This window comes from Panthera uncia, chromosome B1 (genome assembly GCF_023721935.1).
Source record: "Panthera uncia isolate 11264 chromosome B1, Puncia_PCG_1.0, whole genome shotgun sequence".
Classification (NCBI taxonomy): Eukaryota; Metazoa; Chordata; class Mammalia; order Carnivora; family Felidae; genus Panthera; species Panthera uncia.
In genome coordinates, this window is record NC_064811.1 from 58,544,327 (window position 1) to 58,560,422 (window position 16,096).

The window sequence follows — 16,096 nt, forward strand, 5'->3', positions numbered from 1 at the left end:
ATTGCATGGAGAGTCAGAGGGTAGCAGAGTCCTATTCCTCTCCGGATCCCTGGCCAAACTTTATCCCCACCTTATAAATGTTGAGTAAATGATCGATGACAATGTTGAAACAGAGGGAGAAAGAAAGGAATTCAATTCGAGTTGAACCGCCCTCCTGGTTAGAAAGGTAACTAACAGTAAGTGGAGTCAGTAACCAAAACCCGGTTTAAGATGGCTACATAAAAAGGAGAGGGGGCACTCAGGTGGCTTAGTCTGTTGAATGCTGACTCCTGATTTTGGCTCAGGTCATAATCCCAGGGTTGTGGGATTGAGCCTTACATTGACCTCCGAGCCGAGCATGGAGTCTGCTTGAGCTTCTCTCTCTCTCTCTCTCTCTCTCTCTCTCTCTCTCTCAAATACATAAATTTTAAAAAATACAAATAAAAAATTTTTTAAAAAGAATGAGGTGGCTGAGTGGCTCAGTCAGTTAAGCGTCCGACTTTGGCTCGGGTCATAATGTCCCGTTCACAAGTTCAAGTGACAGCTCAGAGCTGACACAGCTGTTCCGCTGATGGCTCAGAGCCTGAAGCCTGCTTCGGATTCTGTGCCTCCCTCTCTCTGCCTCCTTCCCACTCGCACTCTATCTCTTTCAAAAATAAATAAACTTTAAAACATATATAAAAAAAAAAAAGAAAGTTTTAATTAAAAAAGAAAAGGAGAATCATTGGGCCTCTGAAAGTAAACAGCTGATGTGTGGATGCGTTAAAACTGCATGTTGCAGTTCAAAAATTCTCGCCGGTAATTAGCCTCACTCCACATCAGGCTGCTTTTCTCTGTGCTTGCTTCACTTCAGGCAGGCTCCCCTCAAGCACTGACAATGCTTCAAGCTTCTGTTCCAGCAGGTGGAACCCCACAGGAAGCAAGGGCTGATTTTCCCACCATTTCCTGACAACAAGGACTCCAGGACATTTTTCTGACTTGGCCAGGCTTAGGTCCCTTGCCCACCCTGCACCTGTTAGAACTTGCCTGAGGGTTAGACCCAGACTGGAAAGACCAACCAATGGTACTTTGGGTCTCCAGCACAGTCCTGGAGCTTTGGAGCAGGGTCCCCCTCCCTGAACTACCCAAGCTGGGAGGAAGAAGGGATGGTCCCCAAGAGAAAACCAAGATTCCATAACCAGAAGGAGGAAGGAGCCCAAGCCGGGTAGAAATGACCACCGTACTAGAGACTGGATAGGGTTTATGACATGAACGCTGGATGACACGTTTCGGACTGAAGAAGTGGGTGGATTGAGCGATTTAATGCCACATTCGGACATTTTCATTCTTCTCCCCTCAGAGCCGGAGTCATTCTACCAGAAGCGGTAAACCCAACACGTGGCATTTGTGGTGTCACAATTTCCCAGGGCCACAGTGGGGACAGCAGTCCTGCACTGCCCATTCCGATGGCTCCCTCATCTCAGGAGACGGCACCAAGTCTGGATTGTAAAGGCAGATCAGATAGTGTCAATCGAACAAGATGACAGTAAATATGGTGGCTCTAAATGGGATTTAATAACCCATTTTATTTTAAGGATGCTCTCTTCTTTTAAGATTGGTGATTGCATTAGTTTAAAGTTTGGGCATAGAAATCTGTCATTCAGCTCATAAAATGAGTAAATATCTGGGGGAGACACTTGCAAAAACAAAGAAGGGGATTGTTTTTTAGGCTTCAGAACGTCATTGCTTTTTAAGTTTTCTGAAAAATAAATACGGGGCTGCTAGGGATTGAATTATGCGAGTTGATATATTAAGGTAGAAAAAAGCCCTTTCTTCTGTACTTTATTTTGTTAGCAAGTGATGATTATCAAGCAAGTCTTAGACATAAAATTATAGATAATTCTATAAATATGAGGCTGCTTCTTGAAATGTTTCATCCCTTTGGCCACTACTATAAATTTTTTGATGCCCTATTCATTCACCCTGAGTATTTGCATATGTCCATACTTTGGATTGGATCTGGAAAGCATTAGGACAATATTTTTCTTCTTCTTTTTTCTTTCTTTCTTTCTTTCTTTCTTTCTTTTTTTTTTTTAATTATAAAGAGAGTAAAGTTCTGGGTAGCTTCCTGTTAATGCTGAAGGCAAAATATTTCCATTATTAAATCATGATAAAGTATGCAAACTGGGTCAGGCAGAAAACCATGATCCTTATTTCAGCAAATAACTAAAATGCCCAGTTCCCTTCTGGGCAAATCTCAGTGTAGAGTGTTCATCCCACTGACTTGATTTTGGAGGCATAATCCATTGATGAGGAAAATCAGATAGATAGATAGATAGATAGACAGATGTAGATTTTATTGAATCTAAGTATATCCTATTCATTCCACAAAAGAAACTTCTTGCTGTTAGTGAAATAAAACACTGGAGACTTTTGAGCAGTTTGTTATTTTTAAGCTTTAGGAAATGTGGCATTGAACTATTTAACCGCGAGAATAACAAACATACTTAAACAAACCAAAACAAAAACAAACCTGCTCTCCTGAATTATCTATTACTTTTCTTAGAAAAAAGGTTTTTTTTCTTTCTTTCTTTTTTTTTTTTCTTCCTTAACATGTAGTGGTTAAAAGCAGCACTGGCTAGAGCTCAAATTATGAATTTTATTAACTGTGAGACCTTGGCCAATTCCCTAAATTCCCTGTTTCCTTGTGGAGAAAAGCTGTGGAGACAAAGCTGGTGACTACTTTGTGGGGAAGTTGAGAAGATTAAGTGGGTTTCATATATGCAAAAGATTGAGGACATTGACTATTAGATTAAAGTGTTATTTACTGTAATACTTTATGTTGATCTTATAAGCACATAAACATATGTAAATTACTGGAGATAGTGAAGAATAATGGAAAGAATAGCAATCTCTTCAGCTATTATAATTCTGAGCTACTGATTATCTAAAAAAAAAAAAAGAAAAGAAAAGAAAAAAGAAAAAGAAAGAAAGAAAATCCATAGTATTTTCAATTAGGAATCCTAGAAAGGGGCGACTGAGTGGCTCTGGGTGACTGACTGACTCAGGTCATGATCTGGAAGTTTATGAGTTGGAGCCACACGTCAGACTCTGGGGCCTGCTTCAGATTCTTTGTCTCCCTTCCTCTCTGACCTTCCCCCAACCCACCCCCCAGCCCCACACACACACTCTCTCTCTCTCTCTCTCTCAAAAATAAACATTAAAAAAATAAAAAAATAAGAATCTGAGAAAAATAAGGATAATGACAGTAGTACCTACACAAATTCTCAATTATTACTAAGTTATTCATATTTTATAAACTTTAGGTCATCTTTCATTTTCCACTTATTTTTTTTTTAAAGTTATATTTCTTGCCCCTTCCCACAAAGGACTGTTCTGATTACTTAAAAAAATGTAAAGACAAATCATTATTTATAATTTAGTAATTCATAATCTCTTCTTTTTTTAATTTTTAAAAAAATGTTTATTTTTGAGAGAGAGAGAGAGAGACAAAGCATGAGCAGGGGAGGGACAGAGAGAGAGAGAGAGAGAGAGAGAGAGAGATACAGAATCTGAAGCAGGCTTCAGGCTCTGAGCTGTCAGCACAGACTCAACCCCACAGCACAGGACTCAAACCCACCAAGAGTGAGATCATGACCTGGACAGGATCTCAACTAGAGTCAGATGTTTAACCTACTGAGCCACCGAGGCACCCTCATAATCTTTTCTAATAAGATAGAATATATTTAGTTTTATTTGCACTTTGTAGTTGAAATTACTGAAATTAGAACTATAAAATTACTGATCAATTAAACTAGACAACAAAAAACTCATTCTGAGTTTTCTCTTAAGAAAAAAAAATAGTACAAAACTTTTATGTTGGTTGAAGGAGGTGTTTTTTCTTTTTAAAATTCTTTTTTTCTCTTTGTACAGGGATTTTATCCCCAGGTGAGTTCCAGCTTAAGAATGCAGAAACAGCAATTTAAATTACGTTTATTTAAAAATGATTTATAATGTATGCATTGTATGTACTGGCGTTTTATAAATGTTCACACACTTATTCCTCCTAACAATCTGCTGAAGTAGATACTATCTCGGACGTCCATTTTACAGGTGAGAAACTAAGGCAGAGACCGTTTAAATGTCCGACACCTGAAATTCCTACCCTGGCATTGTGAAGCAGAGGGCTGCTCGGTGCCACTTTGCAGCTCCAGAGCAAGTCCTCTCTCCTCCTGCTTCCCTTCCACACCCATCCACCGGGTAACCCCACGCTCCTCACAGACCTGCACCTGGAATCACACCGAAGCCATCTGAAACCTACATGTAATCCAGCAACAACTAAAGTCATTTACACTGAGGTGAAAAATGAGCTGCTGAACGACACAGTCGAGTTACCGGCTTGAAAGGTCTGATTGATTAGAAGTCAGTCAAAACTAAAATAGGACTGCAGTTACTTCTCTAGAGAGCATTTCAAATCCCTGGAGGCAGGCAAGTCCACACAACAGGGAAAGGAAATGAGATTTGGGAACATAAAACAAGGAAGTGCCGTTGGGAGTGGTGATCTAGCGCTTAAGTATTTCACAGGAACACCTCTTTTTGCTGTTCAGGTGAGCACAGGGTGCTACTCCCACTAGGCATCAGCTCCTGGTCCCTCCGACCTTTGGACCCCAGGAGCCCAACGCAGCCTCCCCCCCACCCCCCAACAGCTCGGATATGACCACCAGCATTATACTTCACGGATTAATTCACACCGTCTACACCAAAAAGGTGGTGTTCATGGATTTACTCCAACTCTGGAAGTTCCAGAATTGCAGAGGAAGGAAGATAAGTAGGGATAAGACATTCAGTCCTAAATTAAACATTAAATTGACCTCTTGACACTGGTCATCCCCTCATCCCTTCACCCCTTCAGGATATGACACAAAGTATGATTTGTTTGTGAATGTAAAATACTAGGAACCGGCGAACGTTCTTATGTCTGCTGTGAGATGACAAATGTATTTTAACATAGTCTACTTATGCAGACGAAAGTAAACTAATCAAACCAAAACACATTTATGCGTTAAGTAGCAAGTAGAAAATCATGTCACCCCTTCTCCGGGCGTTATTCCCCCATCCGGATAACTAACATTCGTCAAGACAGACGCCTGTCTCGCGTAAATGGCACAGACTCAAGCAAGGCCACTCACGCCCTCTTTGGGGACTGGGCGGAAAGGGAACACGCCCAAGTCTCCGGAACACGCCCAAGTCTCCGGAACACGCGGGAGGCCTGGCACGCGGGTCCCCCTCCACCCCGGGGGCGGGGCCGCGCGAACCTTCCGCACCCGGGAATGACCCGGGGCGCCGGGAATTTCCCTGTCCCCCCCCCCCCCCCACCGCTGCGCCCGGCGCCGCGCCAAGTCCACCGGGGATAAAAGCGGTTCTCCCGGCTCGGGGAGCCAGAGTCCGCTCCGCCAGCCCTCCCGCTAGCCGTCCAGCTCCAGCCACCGCCGCCGCGACTCCCCGAGCTGAGCCCCATGGCCCGCACCGCGACCCGCGCTCCCCGGCTCCTCGGCGCCGCGCTGCTGCTCCTGCTCCTGGTCCCCGCCGCCCGGCGCGCCGCAGGTGAAGCCCGGAGCCCGCGGGGGGACGGGGTGCGGGTGGGGTGGGGGTGCGGGTGGGGGAGGGGTGCGCGCCCCGGGGCCGCCCGCTCACCCGGCCTGCTCTCCCCGCAGGGGCGCCCGTAGTCACCGAGCTGCGCTGCCAGTGCCTGCAGACCGTGCAGGGCATTCACCTCAAGAACATCCAGAGCGTCAAGGTGACGCCGTCGGGCCCCCACTGCGCCCACACCGAAGTCATGTAAGTGACGCCCCGCGCTGCCGCCGTCCTGGCCGTTCCCCCCGCCCGCCCCCGTGCCCCCCACCCCGCGGCCCGGCCTCCCGCCAACGGGGACTCTGCCTTGTCTCCGCAGAGCCACTCTCAAGAACGGACACCAAGCCTGTCTCAACCCCGAAGCCCCCATGGTCAAGAGAATCATCGAAAAGATGCTAAGCAAGTGAGTTATGCTTTCTGTTGACGCGTGCCACTAGAGTCCTTGGTCACGGATCCTGGCAAATGCGTCCGGGAAGTTTGATCAAGGAAACCTAGGTTTCGCTGAAAAACAAAATTATTCGTTCACAATGACCTTTGCTATTAAGGTCATTAAGCCTCTCCTATGCCAGAAGGATATTTCCAGTGCCCTCTCTCCCCACGCAAATGAGTGTGGGTGCATGTGTGTTCCTAAAAGATGAATTGCATTTGGCCAGTGATGTTCAAATGCTTCCCACCCATTGAGGAACACACAGTATTCAGCTCCATCCCTGGTGAGCTTCTGCTCTGAAAAGTGGCACCCTTGGTTTTGAGCAACATGGGCCACTGAAGCTTAGTCGTGAAGAGCAAGGACTTTGCTGTGAATCCCTGCCCTAACTGTAACCGAGGCCCCACCTCTGATTATTCCTATGTCCCCAGGGAAAGTACTTAATCTGTTCAAGTCTCCGTAATACAGCAGAAATAAAAATAGCTACCTAACGAGGTCTGCCGTGGGGCTTAAATGATGTCCTGAATGTACTTTTTTAGCCCACTGTGACATTACCTTCTAGCTTTTTGAAGCTAATAATACAATTGTGATCACAGACAGCACCTTATTCCTAATTAAACACCATCCAGGAGCCCGGCATTTTCCTGCCACCCATCGCAGTGGTGTAGGTGGTAACCACGTGGCAACCACATGTCACAGGACTATGCAGTTTATGGACTCCTATTAATGGCAACCATTTCTTTCTTTCTTTCTTTTTTAATCACAGGGGCAGCAACAACTGAGCTAGAGAGAGAAGGCAGAAGTTCATGGCTTACTGTGGCAGCCTCAGTGGAATGGGATAGAAAGAAAAGAAACCAAAGCCTCCAGGGACCATCTGGACTGTGTTCAATCTATTTGACTGTTCCCTATGAGTATTCGTCTATTTTCAACATATGTATTTATTTGTTTATTTATTTATTTATTTATTTTTCAAAGCTAGCATAGTAATGTTCTAGCTAATATTTAAAGATATGAATTTGGTAATTTGCTGTACTATTATTTTTAAAGGTCACTTTTATGCTAAAGTTAGTTCAGTTCCTTTTAATTTGTAAGTGATGAGTCTTAAATGTTCTTCATTCATTAAACTTTATTATGTGTTGGGGGGAGGGGAGGGGAAACCACGCCCTGTCATTCCCTATGATAAAGGCTGGAGATAAATAGTTTGGGATCCAAGCACACAGGTTACTGTTAAGGTTGTGGAATGTATGTGTGCATTTATTTTTGTACTGCTCAGAAGAATGCCAATTGTTATTTATTGAGAGAGTTTTACAGTACGTGGTCAACACTTCTGATGTTGAAGCTTTAAAAACTCCACAATGTTTTTAAATATCCCTTGGACATTTTATGTCTTCCTTGTAAGGCATAATGCCTTGTTTAGTGGTAATTATACAGTGTTTCTCTATGTCTTGGAATAGAGAAGTTTAAATATTTATTGATGTATTTTTACAAACTGCATGAAAATAAAGCTTTTTACAAAAGTTTCTTGCTTAGGTTTGTTTTTTTCTTCTTGATCTTGTTTTTTCTTCTTGATACGCAAGCCCTGGAAATTTATAACGGACTGTAGGGCACACCCACGTAGAGACTGCCACTAGTGGGTGCTCCTTACTTCCATATTTTTTTCAAAGTCCTTGCAGTGACCCCCATCTTTAGAATCTCTGTTTTACTTGCAGCCACTCTGGAAAACAGTGTGGAGGTTCCTCAGAAAATTAAAAATAGACCTACCCTATGACCCAGCAGTAGCACTGCTAGGAATTTACCCAAGGGATACAGGAGTGCTGATGCATAGGGGCACTTGTACCCCAATGTTTATAGCAGCACTCTCAACAATAGCCAAATTATGGAAAGAGCCTAAATGTCCATCAACTGATGAATGGATAAAGAAATTGTGGTTTATATACACAATGGAATACTACGTGGCAATGAGAAAGAATGAAATATGGCCCTTTGTAGCAACGTGGATGGAACTGGAGAGTGTGATGCTAAGTGAAGTAAGCCATACAGAGAAAGACAGATACCATATGTTTTCACTCTTATGTGGATCCAGAGAAACTTAATAGAAACCGATGGGGGAGGGGAAGGAAAAAAAAAAAAGGTTAGAGTGGAAGAGAGCCAAAGCATAAGAGCCTCTTAAAAACTGAGAACAAACTGAGGGTTGATGGGGGGTGGGAGGGAGGGGAGGGTGGGTGATGGGTATTGAGGAGGGCACCTTTTGGGATGAGCACTGGGTGTTGTATGGAAACCAATTTGACAATAAATTTCATATATTGAAAAAAAAATCTCTGTTTTACATAAAATACTCATTTTGTTTCAGTATAACCAACTGTTCTTTAGTTCTAACTCTTCAAAATTTTTCAAATGTTTACCCATATTTTCAAAAGCACTCTCATTTAAATGATCTTAAAAGGTTTTTCAATTCCGCATTCTTTTCCCTCTTCATGAAGCTGGGAGCTAAATTGTAAATTGCACTCTATCTTCGAACTCAATCATTATTCGTGTAATGGGAGCAAAAAAGGAAAAAGTGAGTTGGCTGAGTGTCATCTGTCCAAAGGTCTAAATGAGAAGGTCTTTATTTTATAATCTTCATGGAGAGAAACAATCAGCCAGCGTAATGCTGTTCCAATGGCTTCACAAGTCTGGTGATGGTTGAAATGTTGCTAAACCTGTAAATTTGAATTTAAATGGCCCCAAGACAACAGGAATACATCCAGCTTCCACAGTAGAAACAAAGACTGTTATCTCCTGATATGGAACCATATGAACCACCTGGAAAATAATGTATTCTCAATCTGAAAGGGAGGAGAGTTTGTGCTCCTGAGGGGAAGGCCCAGGAAGGTTTGTGCTTGTCTCACTGGACCTGTTCCTGGGCACGTTTATAACCTTCGGCAGGAGGAAAAGTGTGGGCACATGCCCACACTTGTCTTAAGCAGCTGGGTAACCATAGACAAGCAACAGCTACTCTGAGCCTCTGTGTCCTCCCTTGAAAATTAAGTAGAATAGCCTCTTCTTTACTCCAATTGTACTTGGCTCAGAATGAGATAACATGGAACAGCAATTTTTTAAGTTTTGTAGAGGTAAACAAATGCAAACCATTCTGGAAGCTCTATGAATGTCAGCAGGGACTCCTTCCTTTAACTCTAAGTCAAGGGCAATATATTTTAGGCTGTGGGAAATAAAACTTCTTTGGATTTCTCAGTGTTCTTGTAAAAGTCTTAGCCTCCTCACGTACCATGAGTATTAAATCTGTCATTTGTCTAGTTAATGGCTCTGATCCCCAGGGATAACACAATTTTTCTAATCTTCTGAAAGATGACTCAATGGTTATATCCAAGGCTAGGTGTCAGGCTAAGCCTCAGGGTGCTGGGGAGACTGGAATACTATCTCCCTAGGTATTTACATGTCAAAAGAGATAAAGCCACAGAATTTAGAGATACACATAGGTCTTAATAGTGGAGACAAAGGGGCAATCTGGTTCTTGGAAACATTTAGTTATATGACAAAGGGTTATGATTGGGATTTAGACCTATTGTGTTTCCAAGGAAACCCTTTCAGGAGGGCAGTGGGACAAAGTCCTCATTCCCTTTTATAAGCAGGGACAATTATATCTCCCCTTCCCCCCTCCACTCCCTTCCCTGGCCTATGGAGTGTCTCGCTCCTGGAATAGGACAACTGGCTTGGCTTTCATCACATCACCCCCCCAAGAGTGAGGCCTGAGGCAAGCAGGAAGTGACATTTATTCACTGGGAGGTAATCAATAAGAAATCTGTCTGATCCAGAACATCTCTTTATACATTCAGGATAAAAATTTTTAAATATCAATATGAAAAACTCAACATAGGCCTTGTTAACTTGGTGAATGGAAAAGCAGGAAAAAAGAGGTGCAGTTAGTTCACATGGTGATTAAAAACACAAACTATGAAGGGGCGCCTGGCGGGCTCAGTCAGCGGAGTGTGCGACTCTTGATCTTATGGCTGTGAGTCCAAGGCCCACGTTGGGTGTAGAGATTACTTAAAATTAAAATATTAAAAAAGAAAAGAAGGGGCGCCTGGGTGGCGCAGTCGGTTAAGCGTCCGACTTCAGCCAGGTCACGATCTCTCGGTCCGTGAGTTCCAGCCCCACGTCAGGCTCTGGGCTGATGGCTCGGAGCCTGGAGCCTGTTTCCGATTCTGTGTCTCCCTCTCTCTCTGCCCCTCCCCCGTTCCTGCTCTGTCTCTCTCTGTCCAAAAATAAATAAAAAACGTTGAAAAAAAAAAATTAAAAAAAAAAAAAAAAGAAAGAAAGAACACAGGCTATGAAGAATTAAGACTGTTCTGGCTGTAGTTTTCCAGTTCTAATGCCTTCTATGAGACTTGAGGTGAAATTTCTTGATTAATCTAAACTTCATTTCCCCTTTCATAAAAGAGGTATGATAATAGAATCTCCTTGTTGTAGTTGTTACTAGAATTGAGCATCAATAATTGAGTAAAGAGCTAAGCAGTGCCTAAGAGATTGATGTGGGAAACAAAGGCAGAAAGAAATGTAGATAAAATTAATTTCCTTACAACTCACAGCACGTTGACAGATACTTGAGGCAGGCAGAGAATGATTTCTTCCAGGAACTCCCAGCTGTCTCAATGTTAATGCTTTGCTAGAAGGAAAAACAATCTTGACAATAGCTAGGCCTCCGGGATCCTGACAGTCTTTAGCATATGAAAGTCCTTTTGGGGGAAGTTTCCAAAAAGGACTTACATATCCTAAAGACTCCTAAGTATAAAATCAACCACCCCTCACAATCTCAGTGTAGCTGTGTCTGCCCTGGGTCCTGGCCCGTGCTTTAATTAAACCACTTTTTTGCACCAGACATCTCAAGAATTCTTTCTTGGCCATTAGCTCCAAACCCCAACACTTCCAACCACATCAAGATGACAGTGGCTCCTGAATTTCTGGAAAAAAGGGGGAGCAGTCTGACTGAGAGTGGAGGCAGTGCATCAGTTTTCTGTTGCTGTTGTAACAAATTATCACAAATGCAGTAGCTTAAACACAAACTTACGCTCTTACACTTCTGGAGGTCAGAAGACAGAAATTAGTTCCACTGGGCTAAAGTCAAGGTGGCCTCAGTGCTGGTTCCTTCTGAAAACTCCAGGAGAGAATCCATTGCCTTAATCTTTCCACCTTCCGGACGGAGGCCATCAACATTCCCCAGCTCATGGCCATCTTCCTGCATCTTCCAAGTGATCAGGATAGCCTCTTCAATCTCTTTCTTCCTGTCCTTGTGCTCTGTCACATCCCTTGCTGTCTGAGTCTGACTTATGCCACATCCCTTTTATAAGAATCCTTGTGATCATATCAGGTCCACACAGGATAATCTAGAATAATCTTCCCACTGCAAGACCCTTAATGTAATCACATGAACAAAGTTTATTTTACAATGGAAGGTAAAAGTATTCACAGGTCCTGGGGATTAGGATATGGATATCCTTGGGGAATGATTATTCAGCCTTCCACAGGACACTTGAATTTCAGGGTTCAAAGCACTTTTCATTAAGCTAACAAGATGCACATATTATAGAAGGGGAGTTGGGGCGCCTGAGTGGCTCAGTCGGTTGGGCATCCTACTTTGGCTCAGGTCATGATCTCATGGTCCGTGAGTTCGAGCCCCGCGTCGGGCTCTGTGCTGACAGCTCAGAGCCTGGAGCCTGCTTCGGATTCTGTGTCTCCCTCTCTCTCTGACCTTCCCCCATTCATGCTCTGTCTCTCTCTGTCTCAAAAAAAATGAATAAACGTTAAAAAAAAAGAAGAAGAAGGGGCATTGGAGATTGTGGGAGGAACCAAAATGGTACCAACACTTGCCTGATGTTCAATAAATGCAATTACAGTTAATGTTCTAAGTTAAACAGAAGGAGATTTGAGTCTTTTCTCCAGACTGCTACTATTGGAAAGCTTCAAAGTGAACCGAAATATATTTATCACACAACTGGAGGGAAGACATGAATGACTGGAAGAACAAGATGAGGGTCTGGGTCTGCATTAACCAAGTCTTCTGGCTTGCTCTTGTGAGACCGGATAAAATTTCTGGACATGAGCAACCCCATTTCAAAGCTTCCTTTTCCTTTCTAATGAACTTCTGAACTGCACCAAATTAACTTTTAAACTGGGCCAGTCGGGATGATTGTTTTGCAAGCAGTTGCTCATAAAACCGGCAGGGCATTTGGCGGCCAGACCATAAAACTGCCAGTATGGACTTTCTGCCAGCAGAGTGATTAGTGCATACCGAGAGTGGTCTCATTAGACCACACGGATATATTTAGTCTGTCAGAGTGTAAACAAAGATGGCTTAATGTGTTAGAAGCAGTCATGGCTCTTTTTTCCTTCTCCTCCCTTATTCAAGTCGTATAACTGCCCATCCTTCTTCCTCTCTCTCATAAAAACTCTTTCCTCTCTCCGCTCAGGTGCAATACTTTTCTGGTTACACTGGAATCCGTGCTTCCGGATTTGCAATTCTGAGACTCCAGATAAAAGGCTTTGTTTCTTTTTCGGTTTCGCCTCCTTTTCTCGGTTGGCACTCTCATAGATACGAATGCATTCACAGAGCAAACAGAAATGGTAAGGAAAGGTATCACATTAAGTTGTCCACATGATGTTGAGACTTTGGAGTACAAGACAGCCTTCCATTGGGAACCTCAAGACAGGAAGTGGAGGGCAGAGTATTTGAGAGGATGGTCACAGGGTGATGCGGGCGGGAAAGATGTTCTTCCTTCAGGTCAGTCTTAGAACAGTGAGAGCCAGTAGGACCATTGACTTTGAGAGGCCATCAGGAAACAGTGATGGCAGCAGTCCCTGAGGTTTCCTGGGCAAAGAAGCCAGAGGCAGAAGAAGAAGAATGATGGATGATCCTGCTCTGTGAATATGATTACTTATTTGTGAGTTCTTATGAGCTCTCTCTAGAGACTTCCAGAAACCAACAGGCTGTGAAGGATAGGAGAGGTGGAGGTCCTGTAATACCAAGACAGGGCAATGTTTTCTCTGCTGGAACAGAAAAATTAGAAGATGAGAGTCCTTTCTTACCTTAAGTTTTCCATAAAGCAGCCTGAGGCAAAAGTTCACCAGCCTGCCTCCCGGACCTTATCTTCATACCTGTGTGCGGGATATCCCTGCGAAATTTTTTATCCTCTGCCTTCAGAGTGATAGCCACAGGTGACTGGGATTATACCTTTTACTTTTAGCAGTCCTCTGAAAAAGAAAATGAGGCTGGCCCAGGCAGTCATGAACAGATCAAATGAACCTGGACTTGTAGCCAGTTAGAGCTCAGAGAAGTCTGCTCTTTGGGCCACAAAACATACAAGTGCACAGACCACCCAACTCAGTGCCTCCCACAGAGCTATCTAAATACAAAACAAGGGGGAGAACCAAGATTTTTGAGTATTAGTCCAGCTCACATGACCATCAAAGAGGCCTGTGGGTTGACTCCGACTTTAGCCTTGTCTACAAGCACATGGTGGTAGAACCAGTTTCCCTCCGTTTCTGCAGATTCCCCTCGGGTCCCTCACAATGAGCCACTGCAGTGTGGACTAAAGGAAAGTTATGGGCGCTGTGGCCAAACAGACTTGAAAAAAAAAAAACAACAACTCGTCTTCTTCTTGCCAAATTACTTACCTCATCTGAATTTCAATTTCCTCATCTGTACAGTAAAAACGATCCATGCAGCATTTAATACACTGAAATTGCATAAGTAGTACTGGCATAAGACAATACTCTACAAATGGTTGTTACTATCAGTTCAGTATATGCTTCTTATGTCAGAATAAACCATTATTTTTGAAATATATGACACAGTTCAAGATGGAGGAGTATTTGAGGGGCGCCTGGGTGGCTCAGTCGGTTAAGCGTCCGACTTCAGCTCAGGTCATGATCTCGTGGTCCGTGAGTTCGAGCCCCGCGTCGGGCTCTGTGCTGATGTCTCAGAGCCTAGAGCCTGCTTCCGATTCTGTCTCCCTCTCTCTGCCCCTCCCCCGTTCATGCTCTGTCTCTCTCTGTCTCAAAAATAAATAAAACGTTTAAAAAAAAATTAAAAAAAATGGAGTATTTGATGTGACTTAGAAACTTATATAGGTCTCACAGCAGCTGGAAGACCATGGTAATGTAATAGATTGTTAGAAAAACCCGAGAATTTGATCATCTTAGAAAATTAAGAGTTGGGAATTCATTGCAAACAAAATATACCATCATATCAATCTGGCATTGAGTCAAAGTTCTCAAATTAGAGACCCATATTTGAAAGTAAAAATCCTTGGGGCACCTAGGTGGCTCAGTCGGTTAGGTGTTCAACTTTCACTCAGGTCATGATCCCACAGTTTGTGGGTTTGAGCCCCATATCTGGGTCTGTGCTGTCAGCTCAGAGCCTGGAGGCTGCTTTGGATTCCTTGGCTCCCTCTGTCTGTGCCCCTCCCCCATTCATTCTCTCTCTCTCTGTCTCTCTCTGTCTCTCTCTCTCTCTCAAAAAAAAAAAAAAAAAAATTAACATTTGAAAAAAAAAAAGTAAAGATCCCTGCAAACTTAACTACCATGACATTGGCAAAGTCCATAATAACTAATTTTAATTCCATTAAATCCTAAACTGTAATTCTATGTCAGAAACTACCCCTTTATTTTGATTCTTCACACCTTTTTTTATCTTATATTTGTGTATGTGTGTTCTTGTCATCAAGGTGGCCACAAATGCTAATAACCTACAATATAGTCCTCACTACTTTGACATAGAGAACTGAGACTCAAGGTTATGTCTGAAAAGTGTTTCTGATTCATTGTGGTAGCTTTTTATTTAGCATAAATTTCAAGAACCCAGCAATCAGTTCAATGTTACAGACTCATTCCATCTTATTGTATGTTGACACTTTTCCCTAATAAATAAATAATCCCTGTCAAAAAGCTGTGCTTCTTGGAGCATGATTCTGTCTATAATATTAATCAGTTTTTTCTCTGTATGCTGAGGTTTTATTCATCTTTATAGACACAATTCAATGATACCGACCCTTGTGAAGACAAATGAGATATTGTGATTCTTGAGGTTATGCATAAAGTGACACTGTATCAATAACTGTATTATTTAGTTAAAGGGTTTGACTTCTTTATGCAGAAAAAAGGTATTAAATATGACATAACCAAGACCATTTAACAAAACAATGAATAGAATTTGAGATCATAAACCATGGTTAGTAATTCAGTTTTGAGAACTTTGAAGCTTAACATACTGCTCTTAATAGGACAAGAATTATTAATTTATCAAGTGATGGCAGATTCTAATAAGACCTGAAATATGATTGGGGAAATAGACATAAAAGGCAAAGATACATTAAAGCAAATTAATTTCTTGCTTTGTGCAAACATGATTTTTAAAAAGATGCACAGGGGTGCCTGAGTGGCTCAGTCGGTTAAGCATCCAACTTCGGCTCAGGTCATGATCTCGTGGTTCGTGGGTTCGAGCCCCACATCAGGCTCTGTGCTGACAGCTCAAAGTCTGGAGCCTGTTTTGGATTCTGTGTCTCCCTCTCTCTCTGACTCTCCCCCGTTCATGCTCTGTCTCTCTCTGTCTCAAAAATGAATAAACGTTAAAAAAAAAATTAAAAAGATGCACAGACTTTCTCATTACAATATTCTCTAAATCATCATCAGCTGAAAATGGCATTGGATCTGCTAAAAAAACAAAATTCAACCAAGTAAATTCAAAGCTCTAATTGGTTTCTTTAGATGATTCATGAATCAAGAAGCATTCCATCTAGCAAGTAGTGGGGAGCTCCATTGAGCTAAACAACAACAAAAATGGCAGAGAGAGGGCATAAAGAAGAAGAAGAAAAAGAAAGAGAAGGAGGAGGAGGAGAAGGAGAAAAAAAGGAAGAAGAGGAGGGGGAGGAGGGGGAAAAAGAAGGAAAGGAAAGAAAAGAAAGGAAGAAAGAAAGGAAGAAAGAAAGAAAGAAAGAAAGAAAGAAAGAAAGAAAGAAAGAAAAAGGCAGACAGGAAGAAAGGAAAAGAAAGAAAGAAAGAAAGAAAGAAAGAAAGAAAGAAAGAAAGAAA

At 42.6% G+C, this 16,096-nt stretch overlaps 3 protein-coding genes across 4 annotated transcripts in view; all 3 read left to right on the forward strand.

The window, feature by feature from the left end:
• LOC125922825 (growth-regulated alpha protein-like) overlaps window positions 1–7,321 on the forward strand; it is a 118,904-nt gene extending 111,583 nt beyond the window's left edge. Inside the window, exon 4 of the mRNA XM_049630640.1 lies at window positions 6,780–7,321. Within this exon, the coding sequence (XP_049486597.1) occupies window positions 6,780–6,795 (16 nt within the window). The 3' untranslated portion in view covers window positions 6,796–7,321. The remainder of the gene's footprint in view (window positions 1–6,779) is intronic.
• Window positions 1–16,096, forward strand: part of MTHFD2L (methylenetetrahydrofolate dehydrogenase (NADP+ dependent) 2 like) — a 460,807-nt gene that overhangs the window by 268,988 nt on the left and 175,723 nt on the right. The gene's annotated exons all lie outside the window — the stretch shown is intronic.
• On the forward strand, window positions 5,375–7,321 carry LOC125922824 (growth-regulated alpha protein-like). The gene is made up of 4 exons (XM_049630639.1): window positions 5,375–5,562; window positions 5,673–5,796; window positions 5,909–5,992; window positions 6,780–7,321. Exons 1-4 carry the CDS (start codon window positions 5,475–5,477, stop codon window positions 6,793–6,795), a joined length of 312 nt encoding a protein of 103 aa, XP_049486596.1. The 5' UTR covers window positions 5,375–5,474; the 3' UTR covers window positions 6,796–7,321.

Bases quoted from the DNA above. Each gene is read 5' to 3' on its own strand.
- LOC125922824 (XM_049630639.1), top strand. From the start codon at position 5,475: ATGGCCCGCACCGCGACCCGCGCTCCCCGGCTCCTCGGCGCCGCGCTG. The intron at 5,563-5,672 runs GTGAAGCCCGGA...CTCTCCCCGCAG, and splicing joins CGCCGCCCGGCGCGCCGCAG to GGGCGCCCGTAGTCACCGAG. The intron at 5,797-5,908 runs GTAAGTGACGCC...TTGTCTCCGCAG, and splicing joins TGCGCCCACACCGAAGTCAT to AGCCACTCTCAAGAACGGAC.